The sequence below is a fragment of the Lactuca saligna genome, chromosome 4 (assembly GCF_052625555.1).
Source record: "Lactuca saligna cultivar CGN05327 chromosome 4, ASM5262555v1, whole genome shotgun sequence".
Classification (NCBI taxonomy): domain Eukaryota; kingdom Viridiplantae; phylum Streptophyta; class Magnoliopsida; order Asterales; family Asteraceae; genus Lactuca; species Lactuca saligna.
In genome coordinates, this window is record NC_136420.1 from 57,925,946 (window position 1) to 57,937,927 (window position 11,982).

Here is an 11,982-nt window from a genome sequence, read left to right on the forward strand (position 1 = left end):
ACTTCGTTATAAATTCATAACTTCTTCGTTTGACGTCCGTTCTCGCCTAACTTTTCATCGCTTCGATACCAACAACGAGATCTTCGATTCTCGTTTAGATTGTTTCGGCTAAAAACCGCTCGATCTCAAATCAAGTATTTTAGGCTGCGTACCGCTAAACCGAAACTTCGATAAATCATAACTTCCTCATACAAAGTCAGATTTGGGTGTTCTATATATATTCGGAAACCTCGTTTCAACTACTACAACATTATCCAAAGATATCAAGTTTATTTTACACTTAAATTTTGACGCTTATTTTTATTCTTAATTAATCAAACCACATAATTAAGCAATTAAGCAATTAAGCACAAAACACATAATACTCAAATAATACACTCTTATTATTTCAAAACGAGTTACAAAGGTTAACCTAGACTATTACATTGCTAAAAATCGCAAGCCCGGAAACACAGGCGTTACAATTCTCTCCACCTTAGAATGATTCCCTCCCCGGAATCACACATCAACAAACAAATGCGGATAGAGACTCAACATGTCACTCTCCGTCTCCCAGGTGAGATTCGGCCCATTCGTGTGTTTCCATCGGACAAGCACTAACTCGACCATCTCGCGTCGCAACTTCTTAGTCTTTCGGTCAACGATTGCCTCTGGTTCTTCAATCAACCTTTTGTTCTCATCGATTCTCAACTTCGAAAGTGGAATCATGTCGGGAACTTCTCCTATGGTTTCAAGTTGATGTTTTTTTAGGTTTACCACTTCAAATATATATATATATATATATATATATATATATATATATATATATATATATATATATATATATATATATACCCTTCATGTTTAGGTAGTAAATGCACTAAATAGCAATGTACTTTGATTTTACACATTTTTGTTTCTGTTTTTAGCAATTTGTTTTGATTTTTTACCAAAGACCAAAGTACATTTCCATTAGTAATTATGTTGCCATTTAATGCATTTAACTCATAATTTGATTGATTTTTTCATAAATGAAGAGGTTTGCTTATACAAGTTATATAAAGAGAAACCGAAGAAAAAGAGAACAATTTGAATCAGTCTGTTGGCCCATGCAAAATATGTGATGCATTAATTTAAAAAATCATTAAGTCATAAATTTTCTATTTTTCATGAAGTTTTAGACCATTTTTCCGATTTAGCCAAAAGAAGTGGTTCAAGGCATGTCACACTATCACATCAGTTTTTTGATAGCCATGTCACTTTTAACACACATTGTAAATGAATTAGAAGGGATGGGTCCAGATTGTGTAATTAGAAGAAAAGAAAAATAGTAATAATAATCTTTGACCTAGGAGTGAGCAAAAACCGAAGCGCAAACCGAAAAAACCGCATAAACCGAAACCGATATGAAAACCGACGATACAGTTTTTTGTTTTGCAAAAACAGAAAATGTTCGGTGCGGTGCGGTTTCTAGTCTTGCAAAAACCACAAAAAACCGAACCGCATCGTATATATATATATATATATATATATATATATATATATATATATATATATATATATATATATATATATATATAAGTGTTGATATTTGTTGGAACGAAAAACTCATAACAATAAAAATTTCTATAAATATTTTAAAGCATACATATAGTGATATTTACAAGAACAAATAATGTTTATTATATTTTTTAACATTTTAATATTAAGAGTACTAGTGATGATAGTATCATTTTTATGAATACATTAATTGATATTATCGTATGCATATGTGAAACAAATATTATATTTAATTCGTATTATATTCAAGCATTAGAAGCATCTTGGATAAGTGGTTATGTTATTTGATTTCAAACCAAAAGGTGGTGATATCGGTTCATCTCCAATATATCAATTGAGTTTTAATTTTGCCAGCCTTATAAGAGTATCTCTCATCGCATTTGGATAAAACATTCGTCATTCTCACATTTCATATAAGAGAGTCAAGTCTATGGCTTTTAACCCACATCTTTGAGGAGTCGCACATTGATGGGATGAAAATTTTGGTGCTCCTCATCTCTACATAAAGTTTCTAAAAAAATGATGACAAAATTGCAAAAATGGTCCCTGTGGTATGCATTTTTTTAGGGTTTCAGTCCAAACCTTGACTTTTTTGGATTCATGGTCCTTTGGCCTAGTTTGTACGTAAAATTGGTCCCCCGACTTAACTTCCGTTAAGTAGTTGCTGTTAACTCCCTCATGTGCCTCTCACATGAGGGTAGATTTGTCTTTTCACTTCTAAGGGATCATTTTTGCAACTAAAAAAATATATCCTTTTTTTTAAAAAAAAAATTCCTATTTATTTTTTCTAATAATTAAAAAATAAATAGGTCTCTCTAAAATACAAAACAAATAGAGATGTGCAAAAGAGCACGATGGTCCTCAAAGATTATAGGTTTGGGATTTGAATTTAAGACATGGTAAGCCATCTAAAATCATGGTTTATCGAGACTTAAGACTTATGTACTTAATGGATACACACCATGCAGTTTGAAAATCAAGGTGTTTTAAAAACTTTGTTATGACATATAGATGTCCATTTCCTGTAGCAACATAAAGATAAGTTTCCCCTTCTTGATTTTTTTGATGACATATAGGTAAACCACCCCTAGAAGATTGAGTTAATTTAGATAGCCAATTAACGGAGGAATTGAACCGAAGACTAAGTTAGACATAAGGTTGAGCACCTGGAGTGCACCTGTCTTCTTCATCACGAACATCATCATCTTCTTCCTTTCTTCATATTCCAACCAACACCATCACCCATCTCTACCTCCGTCGAGAGCTGGGTGCTCTAGAACCTTAGATTTGAGATAATTTGACACGATGTTGTTGAGCCCTTGCTACTTGAAATCGATTTCCTTTCTTACTCTACTTTCATGTTAATTACAAACATAATCCAGTCAATACAATTAGATTGGAGCACGCTTCTTTCTAACAAGCACTAGTAAGGAGATAAGTTGAAGAACGAGGGAGATGACAGTGAAGATTGACATCGCTACTAAAATGATAATGGCGTTGGAGGTGGTTTCAACGAGAAAAGGGGTGCTCCGGGTGGCGGAGCAAGAGGACCACGATGGAGGTGGGGGCTAAGAGTTTTTTATGGGTTCTTTCTTTGTATGGGTTTTCCCTAATTGTTCTAAATGGAGATTCAGTATCAGATTCATGGTAAAATTGATTTTGATTTTAGAAAATCGAGAGAGAGAGAGAGAGAGAGAGAGAGAGAGAGAGAGAGAGAGAGAGAGAGAGAGAGAGAGAGAGAGAGAGAGAGAGAGAGAGACCTATTTATTTTTTAATTATTAGAATAAATAAATAGGAATTTTTTTTTTAAAAAAAAAAGGATATATTTTTTTAGTTGCAAAAATATCCCTTAGAAGTGAAAAGACAAATATACCCTCATGTGAGAGGCACATGAGGGAGTTAACAACAACTACTTAACAGAAGTTAAGTGGGGGGGACCAATTTTACGCACAAACTAGGACAAAAGGACCATAAATTCAAAAAAGTCAAGATTTGGACTGAAACCTCAAAAAAATGCATTTTACGTACACAGGGGACCATTTTTGCAATTTTGTCAAAAATGATTAACACTTCTCATCCGAGTTAAAGAAACTCGTTTGGTTACCTGAGTTTTAGTAAAAAGGCAAAATAAAAACCAAATAAAAAACTGACAATAAACCGCCAAAAAAAAAAAAAAAAAAACGAACGGCAAAAAACAGGAAAAAAATCGCAAAAACCGAACCGCATAAAAACCGAACGGTGCGGTTTCTAAACTTCAAAAAACCTAAGTTGCGATTTTCAGTTCGGTTTTGGCCAAAAACCGCACCGAACCGCACCATGCTCACCTCTACTTTAACCTCGTATCTCTCTCATCTTTCATCGACATTCAAATGCCATTCAACACCCAAGGCCTCGGCTGGCCCCACCATGAGGGGGTGGTGTGTGCCAAAATTGCCGAACAAATGCCGGGCGAACCAATCCATGCAGTCTTATGAAGAAAATGTACAAAGAAAGATCGTTATGAAACAGAATTTTACATTATAAATTTTTGAAAACGTAAACATACACAATACAACTCAAATCCACAAACTCGATCCAAAATACATCACGAAAGAGTATAAGTTAAAAGCACACCAAAAGGAAAAGTTTACCTCACAATCACAAATAGTCAAATATCATAATAATAGATATAGCTTAGCACAAAAAAGAAGCCCTGACATGATTATCATCGCAATAAAGACCTGGGTGTTGAGTAAACCCCTGTTGCTTCAACAACTTCCTCGCTTTTGTCACCAGTTCATAATTACTGACACTACCATCAGATTCTTCAATAATCATCTGAATCGCATTGCTAAGAGCTCCGTAAGCCTCAGCCTTATTTCCAGCCGGAGTGGCATCCGCCGACGTCTCATGGGTCTGGCAACCGCTGATCAGAATTCCATTTTCCGGCAACTCCCGGTTCTTAGATCCCGCGTAGGCGTCTTCCTTCCTTTCAACTTCTGTTTCCATGGCAGGTTTTGCGTATTCCGAGTCGTTTTCCAGTTTTTGCTTTAGGAAGCCTCCGACCTTTCCAAAAAACCCACCACCGCTGTCGTTGTCGTCGTCTCTGCCACCTTGGAACTTGTCCAACAGAACTTTCATGAACTTCTTCACCTTTGGACTGGAATCGTCACCAAACATATCAAACAATGTTGGTCTTACTTTCCCGACATCTATATCGTCTATCCCGGTTTTATGCTTGAGTATTTCGATTAGGATTGAAACAGGTAAAGATTTGTTCTTCACTTCATCATCGCCTTCATAACTTACTTCTGCTTCTTCTTCTTCTTCTTCCTTGCGATTCTTATGGCGGAATGCAGAAGGGATGTGAATTCCCCTGGATTCTAGTGCACTTTCTGCGGTCTTGTGCAGGAAACTACTTAGTTTAAAACGTGATCCGCTTTCTTCTTCTTCTTCTGAATCATTTTTGTAGCTCTCACCGATCTGCTCTTTAGCCTCATCGATTAGTCCACCACTGTGGCATGAATCTGATATAATAGTGATTCTGGAACCATGGGGGACTTTATCAACAAGGTCCCTGAAGTCGTCATCTGTAATCACGCACAATAATTAATAAGATACCGATGTCATACTGACAGTGGTTATCATAATTAAATTCTATCTATCAAAATTGAATATCGTTACTAAATCAATCCCTTTTGATGCTATAAAGATCTGAAAATGTTAGGAGAAAGTCTCCCGTAATTGCAAAGACGACCTGGTCGTGGGAATGTTTTCAGATTTATTGATAGTCTCTAGATAATCGGCAAGAACTTTGATCCAGCTGATGCATTCGCGCATCAACGATCGAGGCACGATAAATATGAATGCCTAGAATTTAGACAGGTCGCTAGATAATCGGAAGATCTTTGTTTTAACCATTTGTTAGAACTTGAACTCAAACTACTAAATCACGCATAAAAATTCCTAAATCCAGTGATTTTGAGATACAATTTAGTAGAATAAAGATAAAATTCTTATCAATCGCAAGAACATTAATCGAATCAAGTATCATACCATTAATTAGGTTGAAGTCGCTGGGAACGATACACTCGTCATATCCGGTATCGTCATCGTCACCGGTCTCTGCGGGAAGGCGAGTGCCGTGTCCGCTGTAATGAACAACGAGGAAGTCACCAGGCTCCGCTGATTGGACGAGTTCATCGAGCGCTCGGCGGATGTTATGGCCAGTAGGCTGGGTATAGGAGTCGTCTTCATCGATAAGGATTTTGATATCGTCTTCGGAGAATCCGTAACGGTCAACCAGACAACGATACATTCTCTTGACATCATTGATGCATCCCCTGAGCTCCGCCTTGGTTCCGGCGTAGTTGCATCCAATCAACACCGCTTTCTTCCCCATTTCTCGGTTAACACACACAGCTCAATTATTGTGTCTTGAATCTGATTGGGGTCTATTTGGCCGGTGGGAGTAGGAATTCCACGTTTTGGGTTTTGATGTCCCCACGACCCTATTCACCTTTATATGAAAAAAAAATAAATAAATAAATAAAAGAAAAATAATAAAAAAATAATAATTAAAAAATACCCTAATTAATTTTAAAGATATTTTTATCGGTTGAAATTGCATTGTTTTCTGAAAAAGTTGATTGTAAATAGTTTATTATAGGTTGATTTTTTATAAAAATGATAATACGGTGTTTAAAGGGTGTCTTATTAGCAACACCCTATCTCTAATTGACCAACAATCAATATTTTATTAACATGTGGCTGTAATTACTCTTATTAATCAAATTTATCCCTTCTAAACTCAATCTAATCAATTCTTTTTAACATTTAATTTATCGTTATTATTCTTTTTGCTTATTTTTCTTTTTGTATTTTTTTTAACATTTTATTTGACATATATATATATATATATATATATATATATATATATATATATAATTTCGGTCAATTTTAAAAACCGATTCATGAAATATAAAATATAAAGGAATTAAAAACCGATTTTATATAGTCGTTCGAATTTATAGTATCATCCGATTTATAAAATGTTGTTCGAAATAATAATAATAATAATAATAATAATAATAATAATAATAATAAATACATAAAAAAAAATATTAAAAACCGATTTTATATAGCCGTATGAATTTTATAACCTCGTCCGAAATATAAAATTTTGTTGGAAATTTATAATAATATTTAATAATAATATAAATTAAAATCAACAATTAAAAAAAAAAAAAAAAAAAAAAAACCCATCACGGTGGAATCGGAAAAGGAATGATGTATATATAGAACTGAGTGTTACCCAAATATATATTTTTTAATGTATATTTGTTCCAATTGATAAAGTCGTTATTTTGTTTTTTATTAAGAAAAACGTTTTAAATATTAATATAACAATAACAATTTATAAAATTTCAATAAAACTATAGATAGCAATAGTTTCTATATTACATGTGTAATATTCCTAACTCGGTTTGAGCTTTTTATTTCCAACCAAACTTCATGTATAAAGCCGATAAATAACGGTATTCTAGTAATAGTTAACCACATAATTGTATTTAAATTAGCAAAACTATTAATTAAAGTGTTAATGTTGAGAGCAATTACCAAAAATTGCACAAGTGTTGCAGAGTGTTTTCGGTCCTAAAGAGGTTCTTGGCCGAAAACGGGTTCTCGACCGAACACAGGTTTTCGGTCGGAAATAGGTTCTCGGACATGGGTGTTTTCGGTCACTTGAAGATATGTGTAACATCTCGTTTAAAATAGAATAATTAAATAATAAACTCGGAACCCTGAGAAGTAATTTTTATTATTTTAGATTATTATAGCCCAAAATCAAATAACAATTAGCGAGGTGTTGGTTTCGGAAAGCCAAATAACATGATGTAGAGTTTCGGGGGTTAGACATCTGGATTTGTTTTGCAAAAGATTCTCAAAGTTGAGGGCCAATTGGTAACATAAGGACATAATATGAAAGAATCTTGGATGATGGGGGATGCTTTATAAATTATGGCCTAATCTTGAAAAGAAATAGGGAAAAAGGGACCAAAGGTGTTATTTGGACACAAAGTTTGTGTGATCGGGTATTAAACCCGTCACCATGCATCGGCCACAAACCCTAACCCTAGATACATAATGCAGCCGCCACTCTCTCCACCCTTGTCCATCCAGCCGCCACCACCCTTATTCTTCCTCCAATCTCTAGCATCGTAACTCTCCCTTCTATCGAGTCACAAACCATCGTCGTTGGAATCGTCGAGCACCACCACGACAGCCCATGTCAGCTGTGATGTTAATATCTAAAATGTTTTTAATGTTTTTAAATTGTTATCATTATCAAAATTATATATATATATATATATATATATATATATATATATATATATATATATATATATATATATATATATATAAATTATATAATTTGGATTCGGTAGATTTAGATAGTGTTGGTTTTTTATCTGCAGATCTGTATGGCCTCTTCTGTCTGCGTCGCACAGACCACGCGCAGACATTAGTTTTTGCAGACTGTTTGTTTTTTTGCAGACTGCAGACCTAAAAATGTATGCGCACCCTCTTCTTTACGTAGATGTGGACTAGAGTCTTCTAACATCTTCAGACATCTTCTAGCCTAAAATATATATATATATATATATATATATATATATATATATATATATATATATATATATATATATATATAATGTTTTTTTTTAGTTATATTTTTCCAACTTTATTAATGATAAACAATTTGAAAAAAAAAATTACAAAACTTCAAAAAAAAAAAAACATTGGACGATACAAACATGATATTTTTGACAAATTTATAAATAAAGATTTATTAAAATAATAGTCGTTGAAGTTGTTTATATAAATATGAAAAGAAAAAAAATCATAATATATTCTTATATTTTTTGTCAAATTTTGTAAAACATTATTTAATACAGTATCGTCAATTTCTCGAGAAAATATTTATGGTACGTTTTTAATGGATTTAATTGTAAAAAATCGAAACTTATTTCCATCCATTTATATATCAAATTCTTTGATCACTAATTATAATATGTAGTTATAACTTTATAACCGAAGTTGTTGGTTTTTATCAAATATATACGTTAATTCATACAATTTTTACTTTTATTTTTTATACAATAATACATAAGAGTTGATCTATAATTGTTAATTATTTATAACAAAGTCATAAAAATATTAAAAAATCACTTTGTAGTTTAAAAAAATCAGTTTATTTAGATTTCAGTTTATTTTGGTAGCCCACAGATGTTAAAAAAACAAACAGTCTTTTTTTTCAAACTGCAGACGTTTACTCCACCTTTTCTACTATAAAGGTCTACAGATGTGGTCTGCAGACTGCAGACATTTTGCTCTAGAAAAAAAAAACACCTTAGAATATATATGTAATTTGACCCCATTTCTTGTTCCTTGTTTGGTTGTGGACTTGCGGTAAAGTTATTTATTCGAATGTCTAATTAATCACAATTATATAAATATTATATTTATATAGATATAAAATGGTTTTCAAACTGTTTAGTACTATTTGAGTACAGATAGTGGATTTCATGGAATAACAGTATTATAGATTCTTATAAAATTTAAAAAAGGTTTTCATTACAGTAAAACAAACATATAAACTATAATCGGTATAGTTTATGGAACTTATTCATTGATTTTAGGGTTCAGATTACAAAAAACAAACAGAGTACATTACAGGAAACAAACAGGGTACATTACAGAAAACAAATAGAGTACATTACTGAAAACAAATGTAACAACGTAAATTTTCAACCCAAATTTTTCATTTTTAATTTCATAAAACACATGTCATTTTAAATAAACATCATTTAATGCTCAACAAAGTTTTCAAAGCATTATCAAAATCCAAGATCCTCATTTATAACTCTTTTCTCTTTGCGTGTACAATCGAGCCACCACCTTCCCGTGATCCTGATAAGAACCTGAAACACATAACACATAATACGGTAAGCACAAAGCTTAGTGAGTTCCCCAAAATACCACATATAACACATATTAGCCATTCAAGACTATAACTCTGTATAACCCTCTGGTCAATGTGTCTCAGTGGAACCTTCCAGTCCCATAACTGTGGACCCTCTGGCCTCTGGTCCTAACTCTATGGACTCTCTGGCCCTAACTCTATGGACCTTCCGGTCCTAACTCTGTAAACTCTGAATCATACATAGCACAAATCACATAGAAATAATACAGTGTATCACATCATATAAATAACATACAAGATACTCTGTCACATCACTCTAATTACCACTCTTGGTAAAGTATAGTGAGAAGAATCACCTCGCATGACGAACAGCTCCCTATAAACGTTGCTGCTACGCACCGACCTCTAACTCGGTGCCAAATCCACAACTATCTCAATTAGGAACTAAGTCACAACTCTCACTCATTAGGTCTAAAGGTAGTCCACCAACTTGGTCCAAAATAACTCAACTCATTAGGCCCACTAAGTCCCAATACTAAATGGGTCCACTCAAAACCCAATCCCTTAAACTTGAGTAAAAAGGCAAGCCCAACACAAGGGCCCACTAATGGCCCAACCTTCCCAATTGGGCCCAACCGCCAAATGGACTTAGCCCGACAGTCCATAACCTTTCACAAATCCTTAGGAGGGAGAAAAGACCATTTTTCCCCTCTAAATCCACATTTGCTCGAACCCTAAAAGCCAACAAAGAGGTCAACGCATGGCACGTACGTTGGGCGTACGTGTTATTACGCGAGGCGTACGTCCAGACATGCATGCAACAGGGGTGGCTCAGCACTACGTTGCACGTAACTGGGAGTACGTTAGGCGTACGTCCCAAACTTGCTTATCCCACCCAAACAACCTTAATCTGTTAAGACAAAGGCTACCATTCCAGATCTCAGTCAAATGAAGTCTCTTAAATCATAAAGTTGATGACTTTAAGCCCCCCCTCAAGGCTGAATAAGTCTAGATCTCGAATAATCTCACACATTCACCATAAACATTATAGTATCTCTTAAAGGGGAAGGTCTTGACAACCAAGACTCCATTTTTATGGACTATAGCGTCTGAATACATCAAGAAGGACGGTTACAAGGCTCTGGGTGGAACAACCCAGAAAATTTTAATCTTTGGGGACATAAACCCTAAAATGGACCTTTAAATGAACTTTGCAAAATACGACTAAAGCTTTGAGCTTGATACCTCTGAATGATGCTCCATCCTCAAGGAAACTGAGATCCATAAGCTTGAACATCCACTCTTCTTCTTTCAAAGCCTCCAAAAGCACTCACAAGATGAGAAACGGGATTTAGAGTTTTGAGAGGATGAAGGTGCTAGAAAATGGTGGCTAAATATGAAGGCATGATGTTCTTTAAATAGGGATGCTCCAAAAGTTAGGGTTTTCTTCCATGACCTATTACGCCCAGCGTACTGGGTGGCCTTCGCGTTCCTCCCACGCATACAAGTACGCCCGACGTACCCATAATTACGCCCGCGTACTCAAACTGTCATACTTTTCAAAATAGGGACTAAACTTGCCAAAACTCCAAACTGTTGTAGCTCCTTCATTACAGGTCCGTTTACTACAAATTTTATACCCACAGAAAGGTGACGAGGAGTTCTACGCTCCCAGCAACTTGCCGCAACCCGAGAACATGGCAAGCTTTGAATTGTAAATTATTTTTTTTGTATTCCAAGACTAATAAAATAATGACTTGATTCTTTTACATTAACACAGATAATTTGAATTGTAAATTATTTTTCAATATTTATTAATTCCAGTAAATAGGTACAACCCAATGTATATTTCTAAGCTTAGTGGCAAGCTTCTTTTTTTACTCAGAAAGGAGATTTGTTTTAATATAATTCCAAACCATCAGGAATAAATAAAAGGTCCGGCCAATACTCCATTAATAGTCGATAAAGAGAGTGTTAAGTTTTTTCACACAACTAATCAACAGTCAAATCTCATTTCCTGAATAACGAATCATCAAATAGTAATGATATTTAACAACTTCGTAGCATGTGATCATGCCTTATCAATGATTTTAGGTCTGGAAGTTTGAAGTTGATATATTAATTTTTTTTTAATCTCTAACCAAACCATATTGGCGACCAAACTTCTAGAAATGCCATAAATAAAACTTCTAGAAATGCCATAAACAAAAAAAGAAAAAGGACAAATTATGCAAAATAATACATTTCACAGAAGCACAAGGGAATGGTTGAGCTACAAAGTCTGTATACAGCCAGCAAGATCCGTCATGTAGAAAATTTTGAATTTAGTAATTTACCTCTACTCATATTTAAACAACTACGCATAACCACCTCATACTTAAGATGGAAAGGTTGAGTAATTACTTACTATTATTTGCACAAAAAAAAAGGTAATGAACTCTTTTTGTGTATGTTTTGTTTGGTATGCACGAATAAGA

General features: G+C 34.1%; 1 protein-coding gene across 1 annotated transcript; it reads right to left on the reverse strand.

Annotated features, from left to right (window-relative positions):
- Window positions 1-4,036: 4,036 nt before the first annotated feature.
- On the reverse strand, window positions 4,037-6,017 carry LOC145041935 (metacaspase-4-like). Its single transcript, XM_078990186.1, has 2 exons — window positions 5,575-6,017; window positions 4,037-5,108 (listed from the first exon to the last, which is right to left on the reverse strand). Exons 1-2 carry the CDS (start codon window positions 5,918-5,920, stop codon window positions 4,213-4,215), a joined length of 1,242 nt encoding a protein of 413 aa, XP_078846312.1. The 5' UTR covers window positions 5,921-6,017; the 3' UTR covers window positions 4,037-4,212.
- Between the last annotated feature and the right edge of the window lie 5,965 nt (window positions 6,018-11,982).